At 48.4% G+C, this 22,214-nt stretch overlaps 1 protein-coding gene across 1 annotated transcript; it reads left to right on the top strand.

Annotated features, from left to right (window-relative positions):
* The first annotated feature begins 14,345 nt into the window (after positions 1–14,345).
* Positions 14,346–15,731, top strand: SPN (sialophorin). Its single transcript, XM_056863990.1, has 2 exons — positions 14,346–14,612; positions 14,694–15,731. Exons 1-2 carry the CDS (start codon positions 14,361–14,363, stop codon positions 15,729–15,731), a joined length of 1,290 nt encoding a protein of 429 aa, XP_056719968.1. The 5' UTR covers positions 14,346–14,360.
* Positions 15,732–22,214: the final 6,483 nt, after the last annotated feature.

Genomic DNA, 22,214 nt, shown 5'->3' with positions numbered 1-22,214 from the left:
AGCACAGCTTACAACACGTCATTCTCCTCTCCTCCGTTTTATCCTCACAACGAGCCGGTGAGATAGGCTAGTCTGAGAGCGTGTGACTGGCCCAAAGTCCCCCCAGCCAGTTTCCATGGTATGAATGGGGATTCAAACCTGGGACTCCCAGATACTAGCCCAGCGGTCTTAACCACCCCTTCAGTTGCAAAGATAGGTTTGGATCCAGTCATGATTCCTGTGGACGGGATTTCCATCAGTGGAGCAGGATTCCCCACTTCCCCCTGTAGCTCAAATTCTCTGCTGGATCCAAGCCTTAGGGCTACCTGCTCTGGGTTAGGAAATACCTGGAGATGGGGAAATACCTGGGGGTCGAGCCTGGGGTTTGGAAAGAGGAAGAACCTCAGCAGTGTACCATACCATAGAGCCTGCCCTCCAAAGCCGCCATTTTCTCCAGGCTAACGCATCTCTGTAGTCTGGAGATCAACAGTAATACCAGGAGATTGCCAGGCCCCACCTGGAGGTGGGACATTATGTTGTGTTTATGTCATTGTGTTTGGCTTGATTCTATTGCTTTCCATAAACGACCATTGCTATCAGTGCCTGTTCGTTTTTCTCCCACCTGGAGGTTGGCAACCCTAACCTAGGCAGAAAGACATGAGGAATGCTGTTAAGATCACGCAGCAGGGTGGGCACTGGCAAGACTTCCAAAGAGAAGTGTAGGGCTTTTGGTGATCTTCCGCCTTTAGCTAACAAAAGAGTTGGCTTATGTAACTATAAGCCAATATATACAAATGTGCATACTTCAGTGGGGTCTAGAGAACTATTTAAGGAGCCCCATGACGCAGCGTGGTAAGCTGCAATACTGCAGTCCTCACGACCTGAGTTTCATCCCGACAGAAGTCGGTTTCAGGTAGCCGGCTCAAGGTTGACTCAGCCTTCCATCTTTCCGAGGTCGGTAAAAGGACTACCCAGCTTGCTGGGGGTAAAGGGAAGACGACTGGGGAAGGCACTGGCAAACCAACCAATAAACATAGTCTGCCTAGGAAACGTCGGGATGCGACGCCACCCCATGGGTCAGGAATGACCCGGTGCTTGCCTTGGGGACGACCTTTACCTTTAGAGAACTGTTTCTTTCGTTTGCAGTATTTCTACACCATTTTTCTGTATTGCTTAAAGCAAATTAGGATGGTTTGCTTCTTTTAGGGCAGCCTTGCACATGTCTGCCCACAAACGCCTTGTGTATGCGAGAACAAGTCAATACTTCACTGACGGACACCTCCACTTTTCTCCACAGCCCGCCTTCTTTCTGCTGAAGGCATGTCGTGTTGTGTCTGGATGTTGCTGTGAGACGGCCCGACTTCCTACTGCCCGTTTGCCGCGATTTCCGCATCGGCTCCCCCTTTGAGCACAAAGATGCCTCTGCCTACATCTGCCCCCACGCTGAGCGAGTGCAGCAGTTGCTTGTTGGTCATGGCCAGCCTGGCGTTTGCGGCAGGAGTGTTCATAGTGATTTCGGGCATCCTCTGCGCCTGCATCTTCCGTGGCTCCCTCCCTCCAGGAGGCAGGGGCGTGCCGTCGGTTTGGAGGCAGGGGGGCAGCCTATGGATCGAGCCCACCAGGAGCCGCAGGGAGGCCGACGTCCTCTCGAGGCCGTCGGAAACGGCCCCGCTCTGGATCCCGCGCCGGCACGACTGGTTCTTGAATGCTTTCCCGGCAGAAACGGGGAGCTGCGATTCCGCAGAGGACACGCCTTCAGAGCCACGGAGCCCAGGCAGCTCCACCTCTCTGTGGTACCACGACGGACAGACATGGCCGCTCCAGCCACACGTAACCCTGCAGGACCTCCAGGGGTTTTTCCAGCACGGTAGCCAGCGTGGTCCGTGAGCGGCTTAGCGGAGAGGTCCGGCACCTCCACTGCCCCTTCCTGAAAGGGTCCTGAAAACGGTTCAAGATCTTTGGGGGAGAAGCGGTGGCTTTAATGGGGCCTTTGTGTTGGCGTGACGGGACATGAGAACGTTGGAAAGCGTCTGACTCCGGCGTCCGTGGCAAAGACTGTGCCCAAAGTGTAACAGGAGTTCTTCCCTCAGCGAACCATCCGAAACAGACGTCTTGGACCCGAAACGCATTACATCGAGGGACGCTAGACTTGGATGAAGGAAGGGGGTCCAAAAGTCAATTCAAGACATGGGAAATCTGTTAGCCTTGATACTCAGTTTCAAATAGATTTTTTTTTTTTTGAAAATTGTATATAAACTTATTTATTTTGACCTTTTCCCTTTCCTTTTATTTCAGGCTCATCTGACCAAAGGTCTTGAGCGCAACGTGCATAGGATACAATAATTTTAACTCACAGTGGGTAGCTCTGTTAGTCTGTCTGCTGTAGTAGAAAAGGGCAAGAGTCCAGTAGCACCTTAAAGACTAACAAAAATATTTTCTGGTAGGGTATGAGCTTTCGTGAAGAAGTGAGCTGTGGCTCACAAAAGCTCATACCCTCCCAGAAAATATTTTTGTTAGTCTTTAAGGTGCTACTGGACTCTTGCCCTTTTCTAATAATTTTAACATTATAGATTATTAAAATGTACAACCACAGTTTGACCTTTTTTTAACCTGACTTGGCTCTAGCAAAAGACTCCACCTTCCCCCAGGTTGGGCCTTCATGTGGCCTTATAACTCATTTTAAACCATACAAAAGTAGCAGCTTAAAACAATACAAATTAAAATCTAAAATACAGCAAAAAGGAACCAGATCCCTAGCCTGTGTAACCTTAGCAGCTTCCTCTCCAGACGTTCTTGTGTTGAAGTCTGTTTTTGCTTTTTGTAATATCCACTTATCACCATATGTGGGCCATTATCAGGTCTTCCCCTCTTATAACTGACACTGTCAACGTTTCACCGTTACCAGGAGCTGTTTATGTAAGGTTGCCAGGTCCCTCTTTGACACTGGCGGGAGGTTTTTGGGGTGGAGCCTGAGGAAGGCGGGGTTTGGAGAGGGGAGGGACTTCGTTGCCATAGAGTCCAATTGCCAAAGTGGCCATTTTCTCCAGGTGAACTGATCTCTATCGGCTGGAGATCAGTTGTAACAGCAGGAGATCTCCAGCTAGTGCCTGGAGGTTAAGCAACCAAAAACAAACTCCTCTGCGCTATTCCCTGGGGTTGGAAACTTAGCACAGGAAAGACTAAAGATGGCATGACATCACAGGGAATTGTATTGAACACAAAGTGTACAACAAGATATGTAACAATCTATCTTAAAGGTAAATATGTACCGGGTAAGATTAATAGGTAATACAATAACAATCAATCCAAGGTCAACGTCTTCAAACGAAGAATGAGTAGAAAGGGATACGATCGTTTCAAGTCTTTCTCAGTCCCGTTTAATTTCCACGTTAATGTGCCAACTTGATTTAAATAACAGCGTTTGCAGCTCTCGATACAATTCTCCCATCAGGAGGAAACAAGCAGCCACGTACAAAATTTCCATTTCATAAATTCCTGAATCAGGACAACAGTTTTCCAATATGTGGTTGCACCTACAATTTCAGCAAGTTACTAGGTTCCCAGAGGGGATACACTTTATCTTATTTAGAAAATGCAATGGCCAATCAAACTGATAAAGATATCCATAAGTCAATCATATAAATAAAACAACCAAGAAACAAACAGCCGAGAAAAGCACTTTAAAATGATATTGATCAAACTGTCCTCAGGCCCACAGCAGACTGTTGTGGGGGGTAGACAGAACCCCTTATTTAAAAGCTTGAGCGGTGTTTTGCCTTGGCACCTAAAGGAAAAGAAAACTGGACCCTTCCCCCATATGACTTGCTCTCCAGGCCACCAAAAGCAACTTCTCCTACAGATAGGGTTGCCAACCCCCAGGTACTAGCTGGAGATCTCCTGCTATTACAACTGGTCTCCATTCGATAGAGCTCAGTTCCCCTGGAGAAAATGGCCGCTTTGGCAATTGGACTCTATGGCATTGAAGTCCCTCCCCTCCCCAAATCCCGCCCTTCTCAGGCTTCGCCCCAAAAACCTCCTGCTGGTTACAATGAGGGACATGGCAACCCTACCTACAGAAAATTGGCTTATCAGCTGCTGTGGAGGCATAGGGCAGGGCTAGTGAAACTTGGCATTTGTATGACCTCCAGAGAGACTACCAAGATCTGCCCCCCGGGGAGAAAATGGCAGCTTTGGAAGGTGGTGTCTATACCATCACATCCCTGCTGAGCTCCCTCCCCAAATTCCACCCTCCTCAGGCTCTGCCTCTAAATCTCCAGGAATCTCCCAACATGGAGTTGGCAAACCTACCACCTCCCCAAGCGGTGAGAAGATCCAATCCCAGTCTGACCAGGTTTCCTGTCTTTTGGATGAAAGAGCACTGGAAATTTAAAGCGTCCTTGTAATATGTGTTTCGTTTATGGCTAGGGTTGCCAACCTCCAGGTATAGCTGGAGATCTTCTGCTATTACAACTGATCTCCAGACGATAGAGATCAGTTCACCTGGAGAGCATGGCCACTTTGACAATTGAACTCTAGGGCATTGAAGTCCCTCCCCTCTCCAAACCCCACCCTTTTCAGGCTCCGCCCCAAAACCCCCCCCCCCGGTTGCGAAGAGGGACCTGGCAACCCTATTTATGAATGTACAAGCGGAGGTAAACTAGGACTCCTACAAGGTGGCAGATTCCCCAGAAAACAGCTGTGAGTTGGATCTTGCCAGCTTTTTCACTTGCTTTTACTCAATTCCCTTTCTTGCTACAGCCCCTCTCCCACAAGGCCTTTGACCCCCCCTCCAGTCTGCACCCCCAGTTTCAGTAGCTATCTACAGCAAAACCCCTCCCCTGCCTCCACCTCCCTCTTACTCTCTTTTAGATATGCTAACCACTCATGGCCAGGCTGCCCCTGCCACATAGTGGGCACAGGAGGCTGCCCTGCTTCATGTGGGCGCAGCATCGATGCATGTACATGCACAAGCTCCTTTTTTCCAAGGTGGCTGGTCATGAGGACCAAAAGGAGGCGCATACAGCTTCTATGTCTACATGCATAGGGACTCAGGCCAGTGTGCTCAGTCACAAGCGAAGGCAGCGCTAATGCTCCTGGCTCCCCCCATGCATGTAGCCTTGTATTCACACAATGACGTTGTGTACAGAGTACTCCAGACTCTCCTTCTGACTCATGCACACACACTCTGCCACCTTGCTTCAGTTGGAGGGCTGCAACTTTCTCAGATGCGGTTCTCATTTAAAAACATAGGGCAAGTACCCCAATCTGTCTCTCTCTCTTACTCTTTTTCTCTGTGTGTGTATAGCTTGGAAGCGAAGCAGGGTTGCCCATAGTTAGTATGTGGATGGGAGACCACCAAGGAAGTCCACTTCTTTGGTGGTCTCCAAGAAAATGGCTACTTTGGAGGGCGGACTATGTGGCATTATACCTCACTAAGGTCCCTTTGCTCCCCAAATCCTACCCTCCCCAGGCTCCACCCCCAAATCTCCAGGAATTGCCCAGCTTGGTGTATGCAACCCTAGATCCTGCACCACTATAGTGTTTCAGTCATCTCTTCCAGAATCGAAACTGCTGTTTCTCCACACATGCACTCAGCCACACATTTACCCACCTCCCCTCAGCTGGGGGGTTGCCGTCTCCTCCTCTAAGGCTTGGTGAGTGTTCATACAGAGCAGTCATCACGGCCCAGTGAACAGATATCCACAAGAACCATTCCCATTCATTTTGTCATAAACCTGACCCCCCCCACCAGGCATGCCATGGTATGCCAATCATAGAGAACAAGCCCCCCCCACCCCCAGGCCAGGGGGGACCAGCGGCAGGGTATTCATGGTGACCAGACTCCAAACTCACAACAACATAAATTCAAGAATTATACCACAGGTGGCCCCTGATAAGAAAGAGATGAGGGCGCTGTCACACATCCTGAATAATACACTTTCAATCCACTTTCAAAGCACTGCAGTTGCATTTGACTGTGCCATTTATGCACGGGAGGTTTTGCCTTGGATTTGCCACTCTCTAGAATCACATTTCCCCCCCATCCGAATTCTCAAAACTTAAAAATTAAGTCCCCACGCAGAGTTTTGAGAATTTGGATTGGAAAAATGTGCTTCTAGAAATGGCCACAACCAAAATCCACTTGCGAACGATCGTTAAAGTGCATTGGAAGCGGATTGAAAGTACATTATTCAGGTTGTGCGAAAGGGCCCTCTCTCTTCTCTACGCTCTGCGATCATATAGGTCCCACACGGGCAGCTCACAAAAGCAACGTGCGAATGCGAGGACAGGCAGCCCGAAACGGAACAGGCAGAGGGTGTGTGCAGGCAGATGAAACCCAGCTGGCTAAAAAGACCTAAAGCCGTCGCTTTCTGATAAGAACACGCAAGAGGAGATAAGTTACTGGAACGTTTAGTTCGCTGCTGACTTTGAGTTTGCTACCGGAGTGCACGGAAGGACACGGCTGCTTCCCCGCACAACCAGGAAACAAGACCACTGCCCGGTATGATGAAATGATCTCCCCACACTTGGTGGTTCCTCCCGCAAGCCCTCCCCCATCCCAGCATTAGGCTTCTATGGGGTTGGAAGCTTGGGTTTTACTCGTACTACGTGTAGAAAGCCAGCGTGGTGTAGTGGTTAAGAGCGGTGATTTGGAGTGGTGGGCTCTGATCTGGAGAACCGGGTTGATTCCCCACTCCTCCACATGATTGGTGGACGGGTTGGTTTCCCCACTCCTCCACATGAAGCCAGCTGGGTGACCTTGGGCTAGTCACAGCTCTCTTAGAGCTCTCTCAGCCCCACCTACCTCACAGGGTGTTTGTTGCAGGAGGGAAAGGGAAGGTGATTGTAAGCCGGTTTGATTCTTCCTTAAGTGGTAGAGAAAGTCGGTAAATAAAAACAAACTCTTCTTCTTCTTCTTCTTTTCCATTCTCAGGTTAACATTTTAAAAATCTCTTTCCTTTCTGTTCTTGTATTCTTTATACCTGGGAACACCTCACCTGTTGAGTTTCTGCCTGCTGGGCAGGTATTAAAGGGACAGAACTAAATAATGGCAACCCTGCTTTCTTCTGTGGTTGTCCCTTCCTCCGTGGTGGAAGTCCTCCTTAATCCCAGACGCAAGGGTAGAGAGGGAGCTATTTGTACTTATATAATGGAGAAGTAAATGCCCTCTGCACAAGCTCAGGGAAACTCCCTCTTATTCTTACACACACCCCAGGGCAAAATAAGTTCTGGGGTTAGACCTTGGCAATCTCCGATTCAAATAGCGTCCCCACCTGGATTTGGGCTTAAGGACTCCGCCCATCATCTAAACTGGCGGAATTGAGGACGTTGCCACCCCACAAAGCCACTTCCTTTTTGCACATAACGGTTGCTTCTTTCTTTCCCCCCCCTCTCTCACTATTTCTCCACCGCTGCCACCTTCTCAGAACCATTCACTCCTCCCTGCCCGGCCGAGCAAAAATCTGGGGAGGAGGAGGAGGAGGAGAAGGCCCCGCTGAGGCGTCACGGATCACAACGCAAGGAGCTCCCCTCCAAGGCGGGGATTTGACCCACCTGGGCTGAAGCTGTCCTAGAAAAAGGTAGAAGGAAGGGGCATGTTCAGTGGGGATAGCTGATTGGCCTGCAAATAAAACTGAGAGGAGCTCTGGGAGGAAAAAGGGACCCTGCGTGGTCAAACCTGAGGCCAACAGAGACGGATATTTGCAGAACTGGGGGAAATGAGGAATCGTAATGGGCAGGAACAGGGGCCGGGGAGGGTTTTTTTTTTATGGCGCCCCATTTTTTCTGGCAAGGTGCCAGGGCTTTTAGCAGACGTGTGTCAGGCAAAAATCCAACAGATACAACACACCTCATTGCTATAACCTCTGCTGCCAAGGAAAAACGTGCACGTGCTGTATTTCTGCTGCTTGCCAGGCAGCTATTAATGAGGAGCGGTACCGGACCATTTCTACTGGCACTCCCCTGGCCCAACAACCACTTGCCGCCACCCTCCCTGACTCCATCAGCAGCCGTCCTTCCTGTGGCTTTGCAGCAGGGGAACGGGGCAGGCTAAAGTTCCTTCACGCTGGCCTGCCTGATATTTGTTTTGTTGTGTGTAAAGTGCCGTCTTATGGCGACCCCCCCTAAGGTTTCCTAGGCGAGAGATGTTCAGAGGTGGTTTGCCATTGCCTGCCTCTGCGTAGCAACCCTGGACTTCCTTGGTGGTCTCCCATCCATATACTAACCAGGGACAACCCTGCTTAGCTTCATCGGGCTACCCTGGGCCACCCAGGTCAGGATATTTGTTTTGTTAGAAACCCCTGAATTTTGTTAGAAGCCCCTGAAGCAGTTTTTCCTGACAGGGAAAACAGGTGCCAATTCCACAAAATTAGCCTGAAGCAGCAGATTGTTTCGCCTAACCCCTTTGCCTTCAAGCAGGATCGTCCTTATATCAGTTCCCCCGCACAACTTGAGGGTTTACGGCAACATTTTCTTTGACAGAAGATGGCCATGCTCCCACCCCCCATACACACACATGCACATAAAGACCATGTGCTGCCGTACAGAAGTTGAGTTTCTTTTTTGTGCGTCATCATTTCCAACCCACAAAAAAACTAGTGAAAGTGTTTTCCGCCTACGTTTCCCCTACCCCTGCGGAGATCCCTCAGGACAGCTTCAGAAATGACACGGAAACATTGGCAAACACAGAACAAGTGACTTGCACATCCTCTGTGAGCCCTTCCCGTGTAACATCCAAAGGAGGAACTCACACATGCCGCCCACGTCAAGGTACAGGAGTTCCCTTTTCTGACATGGCACATAAAAGTCAAGCAGAGAACATGCGGTTCTCTTGGGTGTCTTCTGAGGGTGCTTCTACAGACCTGCCCGGACTTGGTCTGCTCAGGGCCCTTCCCTGAATTTGCAGTGTTCAGCGTCTTGTGGGTTGGAAATGAGAATGCACCAAAAGAAGAAGACAAAGCGCAATGACTTCATCACAGTTCATGGTCTTTGTGTGCAGGATGTGGGCAGGGGACAAACATGGCTGTCATCCATGATGGAAAATGTTGCTGTCAACCACAAAGGGATCTGAGGCGGGGAAGATTCTGCATGACGTCAAGGAGATTGGACCAGTAGATGTTCACATCTGCTTTACCCAATCTAACTAGCTGGGAACGCCTTCTGTTTCCTGGCAGGGCTGCAGCATGGTGTAGTGGTTAAGAGCGGTGGTTTGGAGTGGTGGACTCTAATCTGGAGAACCGGGCTTGATTCCCCACTCCTCCATGTGAGCAGTGGACTCTAATCTGGTGAACCAGGTTGGTTTCCCCACTCCTACACACGAAGCCAGTTGGGTGACCTTGGGCGGTCACAGCTCTCTTAGAGCTCTCTCAGCCCCACCTACCTCACAGAGTGTCTGTTGTGGGGAGGGGAAGGTGATTATAAGCTGGTTTGATTCTTCCTTAAGTGGTAGAGAAAGATGGCATATAAAAACCAACTCTTCTTCTTCGACAGCTTTCATTCCCTTTGTTTTGTTTTATGTCAAGCGACAAGATAGCAGGATTTTACCCAACTGCTGAGCAAGATGTAAATTGACTCCTTGCTTCCAGTGTTAATCCGGAGGCCCCGATCCAGATGCTTAAACCCACACTGAACCCAATGTCACTGAACCCCAAATCACTTATCTTGTTATTTTCCACAGGGCTCAGTCAACTTTAGCTGGGTTGTGGATAATGTGGTAAAAGGTAGTAGATTGACCGGCAAGCAATTGACAGGCATTAATTTGTAAATTTTAGAATGTAAAAAATAACTATCCCCTGACTCACCACGACAAAATTTCCAGCTAAGTTTTTTCTTTCTTACTGAGACCAGGCTATCTCTCTATCCCCAACATTGTTCATTTAAATGAGTAATGTAGATGCAACGGGCTGCAGAATTTGCATTTCCCCCCTCCCACTATTTCCAGGTAGTGTTTTTTCCCCCCACTCAGGCCATTTTTCCTCTGTAAAACAAGTTTGGACACTGCTTTATTTCCACAGAAGAGCCTAATCAGGAGTTTGTGGCTTGCAATAGGCAATAATGAAAGTTGTGGGTGTGACCTCTGATGGCCAGAGTGATTCTATCCCCATTTAAAAAAATGTGCCCTGAGAAGTTAAAATGGTAGAGTTGCTAGCTCTGGGTTGGGAAATACCTGGATTTTTGGCGGTGGAACCTGAGTAGGGCAGGGTTTGGGGAGGGGAGGGACTTCAATGCCATAGACTTCAATTGCCAAAATGGCCATTTTCTCCATGGGAACTGATCTCTGTCGCCTGGAGATCAGTTGTAATAGCAGGAGGTCTCCAGCCATCACCTGGAGGTTGGCAACCCTATAAAATGGCCAAGGAGTAAGTCAAGCGCACTGACCCAGCACTAAGCATGCCCTCACCTGTTGCCAAGTAGGGTTGCCAACCTCCAGGTGGGGTCTGGTGTTTTCCCAGAATTACAACTCATCTCCAGACTACAGCGATCACTTTCCCTGGAGAAAATGGTTGCTTTGGAAAGTGCAACCTGTGACATCACATCTTGTGCAGCATCCTCCCCTCCCCCAACCCTGCCCTCCCCAGACTCCACCACCCAAATTGCCAGCAATTTCCCAGGCCAGAGTTGGCAATAGGAGATCAGTTCTCCTGAGAAAATGGCCGCTTTGGCAATTGGACTCTATGGCATCGAAGTCCCTCCCCTCTCCAAACCCCACCCTCCTCAGGCTCCTCCCACAAAAGCTCCAGGTATTTTCCAACCTGGAACTGGAAATCCAATTGGCAACCATCCAGTGCCAAACTGCCAGAAGTGTGAAAGATGAACGTTGGGTGAGCTAACATCATTGATTTTTGGAGCTTCTGAAGGGTCCGAGTAAGGTTGCTAGCTCCAGGTTGGGAAATACCTGGAGATTTTTGGGCTGGGGTTTGGGGAGGGGAGGGACTTCAGTGCCATAGAGGCCAATTGCCAAAGCGGCCATTTTCTCCAGGCGAACTGATCTCTATCGGTTGGAGATCAGTTGTAATAGCAGGAGATCTCCAGCTAGTACCTAGAGGTTTGAAAAAAAAAACAGTACTCCGCTCTATATGCAAAAATATCAAACAGTGTATTACAAAATAGTGGAGACAACAGTGAGGTGCAAAAGGAAACTATACAACAGAACCTTTGAAAACAGAAGCAGCCCAATACATGGCACCATGAATTTCATTATTACAGGCTGAAAAAGCATAATTCTGCAAAAAACGTTTTGAAAATTCCGGAAGACGTTTCCCAACTTTACTCATCACACCATTCTTCCAAGATAAACGGGACTGTTTCCCTTGCTTTCGATACTTCGGCATTTTGATATTGTTTAGTCTTTAAAAACAATTGTTACTAAAGACCTTGTTGAAGTCTTGTTAGACTCTATAGAAGATATCCCCATATGTGTGTATATAATCTGTGTTTAGGATTGTAAACAAGCTTCTGTTTGCACCTCACTGTTGTCTCCACTATTTTGTAATACACTGTTTGATATTTTTGCATATAGAGCTGAGTACTGTTTTTTCTAAGCAATATACTGTACAGTACAGGTGATTTGCAGTGCTTGACTAGTACCTGGAGGCTGGCAACCCTAGGTCCGAGCCAAGCATCCCCTGTGTAACTGGCAGAGCTGGGGGCAGCAGCCCATCCGAAACTCTCCCTATGTATTAAATGGCCTGACCTCCCTGTCCCTGAATCATCTGAGTCTGATGCCCCTGGTCGATGCTGATTGGCAGTTCTTTCCTGGAGCTGCTACCCAGATCCTTTCAAAGAAACAACAACTGGAAGCCGATTCCCAGGGATCAAACCTTCAGCATGCCAAGCATGGGCTCAACACCCCTGAACTCCGGGCCCTTCAACTTAGGTTGCCAACCTCCGGGTGGGGCCTGGAGTTCTCCCAGAATTACATCTGATCTCCAAGCTGCACCGATCCATTTCCATGAAGGAAGTGGAAGTTTTGGAGGGCGGACTATGGCATCGTATCTCTACTGAGCTCTCATCCCTCCCCAAACTCCTCCCTTTCCAGGTTCTACCCCTACATCTCCAGGAATTTCCCAGGCCTGAGTTGGCAACCCAAGCCCTCTCTCATAAAACCTGTAGGCTGAGAAATATAGAAATACATAGAATATAGAAAATGCTGCCATTAAGATATATTCAGATTACCAAAAGAGGAAGTCTGGAATGCTGAATAACATACGGGAGGTGTTTCCCCCATGGCTGCCCGAAATATCGGTCTGTGCCACCCCTTCCCTTTTCCTGCCCTGGATGCCCCAAAAACCCGTTAGTCGCTCCTCACTTGCTTTTCCTCGTTTTGGCCCGTTTCAGTTCCTTCTTGAGATGGTTCAGTTTAATTTAAGGCGTGATGTGAGAAAGCCACTGCAGATATAAATATTGGCTGTGGGAAGTGAGATGTGGGCCTCTCTGGCAGCTGGGACCCTCCTTGATTCATTTAGTCCCTGGCTGACTTATGGCTGCATTTATGTACTCCCTCTGTGCCAAGCTTTGGCTCTCCTTATTCCGCATCCACGGACAAACAGCAGAGATTTTTTCTCAGGCTGTTGGCGGTCTTCTCGTGTGCTGTAGGCCTGGGTTTCTCCTCTTTGGCCTCCCCACTCAGGCCTGCTGGGAAGGCTGAAACAATAGGGTTGCCAACCTCCAGGTAATAGCAGAAGATCTCCCACTATTACAACTGATCTCCAGCCGACAGAGATTGGTTCTCCTAGAGAAAATGGCCGCTTTGGCAATTGGACTCTATAGCATTGAAGTCCCTCCCCTCCCCAAACCACACCTTCCTCATGCTCCGCCCCAAAAACCTCCCGCTGATAGCGAAGAGGGACCTGGCACCCCTAAACAACAAGGCTTTTCTTCCCTAGGGTTGCCAGGTCCCTCTTCACCACCGGCAAGAGGTTTTTTGGGCGGAGCCTGAGGAGGGTGGGGTTTGGGGAGGGGAGGGACTCCAATGCCATAGAGTCCAATTGCGAAAGCGGCCATTTTCTCCAGGTGAACTGATCTCTATCTGTTGGAGATCCGTTGTAATAGCAGGAAATCTCCAGCTACCACCTGGAGGTTGGCAACCCTATTCTTCCCCCATTGCCCATGATGATGCATAAAGCCAGTGCTTCTTTCCCTATTTGTCTCTACTGTTGCCAGCTCCCTGTTGAAAAATTCCTAAAGATCTGAGGGTGGAGCCCAGGGGAAGGAGGGGCTTGGGGAGCAGAGGGAACTCAGCAGGGCATAATACTATCAAGTTAAGAACATAAGAAAAGCCCTGCTGGATCAGACCAAGGCCCATCAAGTCCAGCAGTCTGTTCACACAGCGGCCAACCAGGTGCCTCTAGGAAGCCCACAAAAGACGACTGCAGCAGCATCGTCCTGCCTGTGTTCCACAGCACCTAATATAATCGGCATGCTCATAAGAACATAAGGAAAGCCCTGCTGGATCAGACCAAGGTCCATCAAGTCCAGCAGTCTGTTCACACGGTGACCAACCAGGTGCCTCTAGGAAGCCCCCAAACAAGACGGCTGTAGCAGCACCATCCTGCCTGTGCTTCACAGCACCTAATATAGTAGGCATGCTCCTCTGATACTCTGATTCACAATCTGAAGTAGCCACTTTCTCCAGGGGAACTGATTTCTGGCGTCTGGAGATCAGTTGTAATTCTGGAAGATATTCAGGCTCCACTTGGAGTTTTGCAACCGTAATTTTTGAAGCTATTCTTATAGGATTATACAAATGTGCCTGTTTACCCTTCACGTGGTTCTTTCTTTTGAGATGTACGTCCAACCTGTATGTTCATGTATGTGCTGGGACATGGATAGTAGAAGTCCCACGTAGTGAGTCATCCATACAGCTTACAAGTGATGGCTGCCAGGGTAGCTGAATTTAAAGGGAGGAGGGTTAGACAAATTCATGGAGGATAGAACTATCCATGGCTATTAGCCATGCTGGCTAAACTGAGTCCCCATGTTCAGAAGCAGCAACCTTCTGAATGTTCATGGGCAACAACAAGGGAAGCTTTGGCCTCTGTGTTCTAGCTTGTGGATCTTCCGGAACATCCGGTTGTACGTGCGGGAACTGGACTCTGCACTAGACGGACCACTGGTCTGATCCAGCTGGGCCCTTCTTATGTTCTAGATCTAGATCGAGGTCACTTATGTCCAGATGTGTGCACTGCAATGTGCAGCTACATATGAACCCAGTTTTGTTTGAGTGGGTTGTTTCTTTCCCAGATTTTAAAGTCTCGGTACTGAGGTGTGCTGCTATTTCTTTTCGATGCATTTCTCTGGAAATGTATTTCACAGCTGCCAACATTTTGTTCTCAGGTCACAATTGGGCTTTGCTCCTGGCTGGGAAAGCTCAGGGCGCCACCATGAAAACATCGAGCTCCCCTCTCTGGCAAATACCCGGCTACAGTATGTTCTTTGGCTTCCTCGTTATTTTTGCCAGTGGCTCACTTGGACAAGAGCCTTCCCCCCAACCCACCAAAGAGACAAACATTTCTGAATCTTCTACCGTGCTGGGTTCGATTTCCGTTATGTCAACAAGTGTCCCATTTCCTTCCACTGAAGTTCCCAACACGACGATGACGACTAAGGACACAGGGAGTGATGTCTCTTTGAAGGCACCCTCCGTTTCCAAATTGTTGGATGTCACATCTAGCAAGAAGACGACAAAGGACACAGGGAGTGCTGTCCCTTCGAAGGCACCCCCTGTTTCCAAAGTGTTGGTCGCCACATCCAGCAACAACGAGAAAAAGTCAATAAGTACACTGGCTCTTGAACAGCACTCTACATCTAAGCATTTGGAACCAGTCACCATCCCAGAACGAAAGGAAACGGCAACAGCCAAACAGACCAAACTGGCTGACAATACCACAGACGTCTATACCTCCACCGATCCAGAAACAACCACAGCAGTTGCAAGTACCTTAACTGAAACGGAAAAAACCAAAGCAGTTGGAAAATCCCCAACAGCTGTTGGAGAGTCGACGTCCTCTAACACAACAGAAGCAACTGTTAGGAGCACCTACCTCCTACCAAGAAGTAGGAAGGGAGAACAAGAAACGAGTACACCAGGGCAGGATGACCCCACAGCACGTGATACCGGCAGCAGGAGGCCTGAAACCCAGTCCACAATTGGGGCATCCACCATTAAAGCATCAGAAGCTGATATTGGGGTGACAGACAGCCCTTTGAAGGGATCCGGAGCAGGAACTGCGAAGCCTACCAGTAATTATACTAACGTGACCCCAAGCCCTTCAAAAGTCTCCAGAGGAGTAACGGTGGCCATAGTCCTCAGTATTCTGTTGCTCCTGGTTTTCCTAGTTGCCATCCTGTTCTGCTGGCGGCGGCGCCACTCGGGTTCGACCAGCTTCAAGACGGCAGGGTGGGCAGGGCAAGCGGACCTCCTGGATGATGCCGGGTTGGATAAAGAGCTAGAGCAAGGGGCGCTGACCGCAGGGGAAGGGGCGACAAGACGTGCCACCCTCACCACTTTCTTTGGCAAGCGTCAGTCCAGGGTGCCTTCCGTAGCCATGGAAGAAGTCGACAAGAAAGAGACCGGCGACGGAGAAGAGGCCCGGCCTCTGATCGATGGGGGTGCTAGCAAGGTCTCCGGTCTGGAAGGGTCTGGGGAATCAAACGGTAAACTTCCCGAGCCCGCCGCGCGATGCTCTCAAGAGACGGAGTTCCCTCCACCACCAGCCAACCAGGAGCAGACTCCTCCTGCGCAACCAGAATAGGACACACCCACTTCCGAGGCTCCTCCCACCAGCGAATGCTTCTGCTGCCTACATTTCTTCCACTAGATTTAAGACACTCCTGATCCTCATTTTACTGCAGTCTCTCGCCTCCCCTTCTTCAGACCATTGTGGAGGTGAGAGAGAGAGAGAGAGAGAGAGAGAGAGAGAGAGAGAGAGAGAGAGAGAGAGAGAAAGAAAGAAAGAAAGAAAGAAAGAAAGAAAGAAAGAAAGAAAGAAAGAAAGAAAGAAAGAAAGAAAGAAAGAAAGAAAGAAAGAAAGAAAGAAAGATCCACCGGAAATTTCTGACCACATCCTTTTTCCTGTTTGTAATAAACCTGAGTCCACTGATAAAGGCTACCGGAATGAAGAATGGCTTAGAAAAAACATCATGATCAACAGCGACTAGAACGGGGAGGAAACTCCTGGCATGGGTGCTGACAGCCGCACATACCAGACCACTTTGCTTGGCATTCAAGGCCAAGATTCTGCCCAAGCGTCCAAGGAACCGGCCCCTGTGCAGGAGAAGGCAGCAGGCAAAGCTTCTGCCGATATCGTCTCCCACACCTGCCAAAGCCACCAGCACTCGGGCCAAAAGAAAAAAGCTTGCCTGCCCCTGAACGAAAACATCTGGTACAGCGGCCAAGAAGCTTCTCTCTAGAACTAAGTTCATGTGATCTTAGGGCAACGACCGCTTCCCTAACACCGTTCAACATAAGGGGATGTCTGTAAAGTACAAATTCTATCACTACACTGTTTATTCTCAGCGGAGATTTTATTATTTTTCATCTGTGTTGGGGAGGGTTAGAGTAGCGCATATGTTTTGCATGCGGAAGGGCACCAATTCAGTCCCTGGCGTCAGCAAGTTTTTAAAAAGATCTCTGGGTAGCTGGGGCTGGGAAAGATATTTCTCTGCCTGAGACCCAGGAGATCTGATGTCACTGACTTCTGAACTGGGTGGACCAATGTTTTTTCTCAAGATAAGGCCCCTTCGTATGTGCATATCTGTGGGTTAGGGATTCTAATATATACGAGAGAAAGAGTCTGTATACAAGAGAGAGAAAGAGTCACTCAGAATCTGAGCGAGTGATCATTTCCTGTTAATGAATGCAAAAGAACAGTGTGGTTTGGGGAAGATGCCCTAAGGGAATGTCTGTCTAAGCTGTATATTTTGGCCAAATTGACTTTTATAACTTTCTCCAGAGTTTTACTGCAGATTTATGAAGGGGATAGGGAGCTTCCGGTTTAATTTTTGCAGTTTAGTGTTTGCAGTGAAGGTGTATCTTCATGGTAATGTCCTGCACTAGCCCCCTTGTGACGAATGGGAACTAACTCCCAAGGACCAGCGTGTCTTTTTCCAGTATATCTTTCTCCTCTATCAAGCTTCTCTATCCCATTTACAGAGTCTTTTGTTGTGATTTAGTTCCCTTTGGATTTTATTTTTTTATTATCATTGCTATTTGCAGAGATTTATTATTTGTGTGCATGTCTAGAATGAAAGAATAACTAATAAAAATGTTTAATTTGTTTTAATTTTTTAGTCCAGTAAATGGTGGTGGTGGAAACTGTATTCAAGTCGCAGCCATCTTACTGCGATCTCACAGGGTTTTCAAGGCAAGAGACAAACGGTGGTTTGCCATTGCCTTCCTCTGAGTAGCAACCCTAGACTTCCTTAGTGGTCTCTCATTCATCTACTAATCAGGGTCGCCCCTGCTTAGCTACTGAGATCGAGCTAGCCTGGGCTACCTATAAGTCCAGTAAACAGCAAGGCTGAAATCTGCTGATAAGGTCTCCTAGCATGCCCGTTCCCTTTACTCAAAAGAATCCTGTCCTGCCCCACCCACCATTCCCATGCTGCATCAGTAGGGTTGCCAGTCCTGGGCTGGGAAATACCTGCAGATTTTGGGGGTGGAGCCTAAGGAAGGCAGGGTTTGGGGAGGGGAGGGACTTCAATGCCACCGAGTCCAATTGCCAAAGCAGCCATTTTCTCCAGGGGAACTGATTTCTGTCGCCTGGAGATCAGTTGTAATAGCGGGAGATCTCCAGCCACCCCATGGAGGTTGGCAACCCTATGTATCAGTGGCCTTTTCCGCACTCTTGACTTACTCCTGATTTTCTTGGCAGTTGATCCACAGGCATTGGATTTGGGGGCACGTTTCTTCCACACGTCTCCCCTCCCTCTGCATATTCACAGTTGTGGATTCGGTTTATTCCGCATGTGGCTTAAATAATCAGGATTTTCAAGGGAGACTGCTGTCGTCATCAGTGGAGTCATCAGTGACGTCACAGCAACTTCCTCTTTCTGTTTTTTTCATGCATGCTTAAGTCAATATCATGGCTGCATTAAAAAGGGGACAGGGGAAACCATAGAGTTTGGGGCATCAGTGAGGCGACGTACCTTCCAAGTTGTTTGGTGGAAGTAACATCAGGCCGTTGACACAATGCCAATTTTATTTTGTGTGTGCCAATTTTCCCAACGTCACTCCACCAAGAGTCAGTGGGCAGAGAAGAGGGAGCCTCCCTGCGTAGGGAAGGCTATTTTATCAAGACAAAAGTGTGAGGCGAAAGGTTGAGATGTTCCCCTCCTTCCCCACGCTACTTTTGGACTTCAGATTGATGCCTCGGCAGCTGTACAATGAAGGAAGGAAGGAAATCTTTTAAAAGAATCATGGAGCTAGAAGCAATCTGTTGTTCTGCCCTCAAAGTCTAAAAGTGACATGACCAATTGGCTAAAGCAGGGATTATTAGTCACCAGGTGGCGCTCTGGTGCCATCTGAGTCACTGGAGATGAACACCTGAACAAATAAAGCTGCCTTCTACTGAACCAGACCCTGGGTCCATCAAAGTCAGTATTGTCTGCTCAGACTGGCAGCAGCTCTCTCCAGGGTCTCAGGCAGAGGTCTTTCACATCACCTACTTGCCTGGTCCCTTTAACTCAGGGGTTCCCAGCCATTATTTGACCAGGGACCACTAGGATGTTTTTGTTCGGTGCAGGGACCCCAAGGTTCAAAATAAAAATTCAGAGAATTTGAAAATAAACTTTAATCATAACTGTTAGTTAAACATTAAACTTAGAATAATATTTGAATATATTTTTACAGTAGAGAACTTTTAATTGAAAATATTAATTTATTATGGGTTTATAACTTTGTTTCGCGGACCTTAATTTAGTTCTTGCGGACCCCTGGGGGTCCATGGACCCCTGGTTGGGAACCAGTGCTTTAACTGGAGATGCCGGGGATTGAACCTGGGACCTTCAGCATGCCAAGCAGATGCTCTACCACTAAGCCACAGCCCCTCCCCCTATATCACATGTGAAAGGGAGGACTGAATTTTCCTTGTCATGTAATTAATCTGCCCTCAGCCACACTTCCTTCGTTTGCCAGCCTGCCCCCCCAAATAGGGTTGCCAACCTCCAGGTACTAGCTGGAGATCTGCTGTTTCAACTGATCTCCAGCTGATAGAGATCAGTTCCCCTGGAGAAAACGGCTGCTTTGGCAATTGGACTCTAGGGCACTGAAGCCCCTCCCCTCCCGAAACCCCGCCCTCCTCAGGCTCCACCCCAAAAACCTCCTGCCGGTGGCAAAGAGGGACCTGGCAACCCTATCCCCAAATGAGGCAAATTTGTAAGGCAGACAAATCTCCCGTGCTTCCAGGCAATGACACCAAGGCCTAAAATATTTACATAGCAACCCTAGAGGAAATAAAAATGGCATTTAGGGCACTAGAAATTCTTGGTATGATCTTATTGTGTTTATGCTATAGAGAATCAGCTTAGAGAAATTGTCTGCCAGGATTCCTAGGCCCTTCAGAGAAGAGGCTGCTATAGGGTGTGGATGTATAGAAGAAGGTCAGATGCTGGAACAGGAAGCCAGAGGGTGTAACTAGATGAGATGCGGGATAGCCAGGATCGGGGCTTCCTGATATCTTCTGTTTTCTTAAAAAGTAGCGGGCAGGAGGCCCTGATTTGGATCGGGGCTACAATGCACTGCGGCAGGGGAGGGATTAGGTCAGGGATTTCAGGTGAAGAGCTCCAAACAAGGGAATCCATTGTGCGGCCATAAGAAAAACGACTCTTTATACATGCTAGAGTATTACCAACATTTTATTAGAAAATACTGTCTTTGTATCAGAGTTACAGCACGTTTCTTCTTTTTCTTGAGTGTTTCCATTGCTGCTAAGTACAGGACAGTTCCTTGAAATAAGGGACAGGTGGCAAGCCTAGGTGGTTAACCTATCTAAACACCTTCAAGCCACTTGGTCAGGAACAATCAACGGAATCCTCCCCAAGATGGTTAAAAAAACCCAGGAGAGAACCTCCCTCCAACTCTCACACCATGGCTTGAATCCAAATCACATGTTCAAATTCCCCAGAAACAGCTTTTGGAGTAATGTGAAGATCTCAGGAGACCCAGTGATGAAATTTCTGTATTTCACTTAGTGAAGCCCTAAATGAAAGAATTCTGGGGTTCTTCCTCCCAGTAAGCAAGGTTGCCTGGTCTCTACACTAGCTCAACAAGTATGAGCTGTTTGTTAAAAAAAAAAATGCAAGAAAATAACATTTAATTTTTTAGTTCTGAAAATAAAACAAATACATTTCCAGCCCTTTGTCTCCAAGAATGGCTAAAAACTTAAAGGAAGAGCTCTCTAGAGCAGGTGTGACAAACATAAGGCCCATGGGCCGGATCCGGCCCCTTGAGAGCTCTTATCCGGCCTGCAAGCCAACCGAGGCAGCCCCCCCCCCCCCACTCTCAGTCTGGGCTGGCGAGGCATGATTCGGCCCGACCAAGTGACATTTATGAAATATCCAGCCCTCATAACAATTGAGTTTGACACCCCTGCTCTAGAGCAATACTGATGGTGGGACAACAGCAGACAGGATCACTTTGGCTCTGGAGTTTGTAAGGAGTCTGATACTCAGTCTTCAGTATCCAAGGCAAGAGCTGTACAAAATCTAGTATCTACTGCCGAATCTGGTAACCTAAGGGTCAAGCACCCTAAGGGTCAAGCATAATGATGTTCCACAGGTTATGGCTCAGTCCCCCATGAGTTTCCAGCAGGGAACTCACAGCCGAGGTGTGGCTGACTAATTGAACATCAGGTTGGGGAACCCACTCTCAAAAAGAGTTCCCAACACTGCCTCGGCAAATGCCTAGGGAGGGTAGAGTTTGGGGGGGATGATGTGATGTTACTTCCAGGTTGAAGCTCTAGGCTGCCTCCCCTAGTCTTTGTGGTCTTTACCATAGAAACTTGAGGGAATTCCTAGTGTCACTATGTGGAGGTCGTTTTTTCTTCTTCTACTCCTGTTCCTTGGGAATGGGAAATTGGGGTCAGGTATTACCTGTCCCCAAGTGGCTGAATGGGTGACCTATGCGCCACCTGTGGAACATGCAGTTTGTTCCTGAAATCCCAAGCTTACTTTTTCTTTTAAAATCAAGTTTCTAGCCCTTGAGATAGTGGCTTGAAGAATGCGGTCAGTTTTTGGTGAAGAGATGAACAGAGTAAGATTGATAGTGGTCAGTGAATGAACTCCAAGGTATGTGCACACTTAAGGGACCACAAATTCCAGACTCCACGCTCTTCTCTTCCTTCCTTCCTTCCTTCCTTCCTTCCTTGCCCTTCCACCTCAATCCTCGCCAAACTCCTCCATGTGTTTGAAGGTCTATATTTAAGGTAATCAAATACACTATGCAAATGAGGAAATAGATATGCATTTGCGTAATGTGATTTATTGAGTGCAGAGTCTGGGCTTCCTGGGTGTAGACTGAGGTTTGCTTGGCCAGCACGCATGGCCCCTGAGTGAATACTCTGAAGAAATATGTAACCATCTTCTTGCCTCTGGCAACAAACACGTTTCACAAATGCAGGCTCCTTGGGGCAGTTTCAGGTCAGGAAAATGGCACCCTGGTCTAGGGTTGCCAGGTCCCTCTTCGTCACCGACAGGAGGTTTTTGGGGTGGAGCCTGGGGAGGGCGGGGTTTGTGGAGGGGAGGGACTTCAATGCCATAGAGTCCAATTGCCAAAGCAGCCATTTTCTCCAGGTGAACTGATCTCTAACGGCTGGAGTTCAGTTGTAATAGCAGGAGATCTCCAGCTAGTACCTGGAGGTTGGCAACCCTAATTGTGGCCCCTGCTCTGTGGAATGGGCTCCCTGAAGAGGTGAGGTGGGTCCCCTCCTTGGAGATCTTCTGGAGGCGCTGCAAGGCCTGCCTGTTTCCCAGGGCTTTTGAGGGAGTTTAATTGGCAGGCATCTTTTCCGGCGGGAGGGGGAGAGATTTGGAGTGGACAATTTGATTTTGGGGTTTTAAATTGAAAATGTTTTCACTGTTATAGTAAGCTACCTTGAACCACGAGGAAAGGAGGGCTGTAAATATTGTAATAAATTAATAAATAAGAATTGCCTTCGGACGCCTGCTAGACATGTCTTCACAACTCACCGGCTTCCAATTTCCTGGATCCCCTTCCTTCCTCTCTACTGCTCCCTGCA

Source organism: Euleptes europaea, chromosome 18 (assembly GCF_029931775.1).
Source record: "Euleptes europaea isolate rEulEur1 chromosome 18, rEulEur1.hap1, whole genome shotgun sequence".
NCBI classification, from domain to species: domain Eukaryota; kingdom Metazoa; phylum Chordata; class Lepidosauria; order Squamata; family Sphaerodactylidae; genus Euleptes; species Euleptes europaea.
The sequence above is the reverse complement of the archived record's forward strand: the minus strand, read 5'-3'. Positions and strand labels throughout refer to the sequence as shown.

Excerpts from the sequence above, each read along its gene's own strand:
- SPN (XM_056863990.1), top strand. The coding sequence starts at position 14,361 with ATGAAAACATCGAGCTCCCCTCTCTGGCAAATACCCGGCTACAGTATG. Across the intron at positions 14,613-14,693 it reads GGAGTGATGTCTCTTTGAAG|GCACCCCCTGTTTCCAAAGT; the intron begins GCACCCTCCGTT and ends GTCCCTTCGAAG.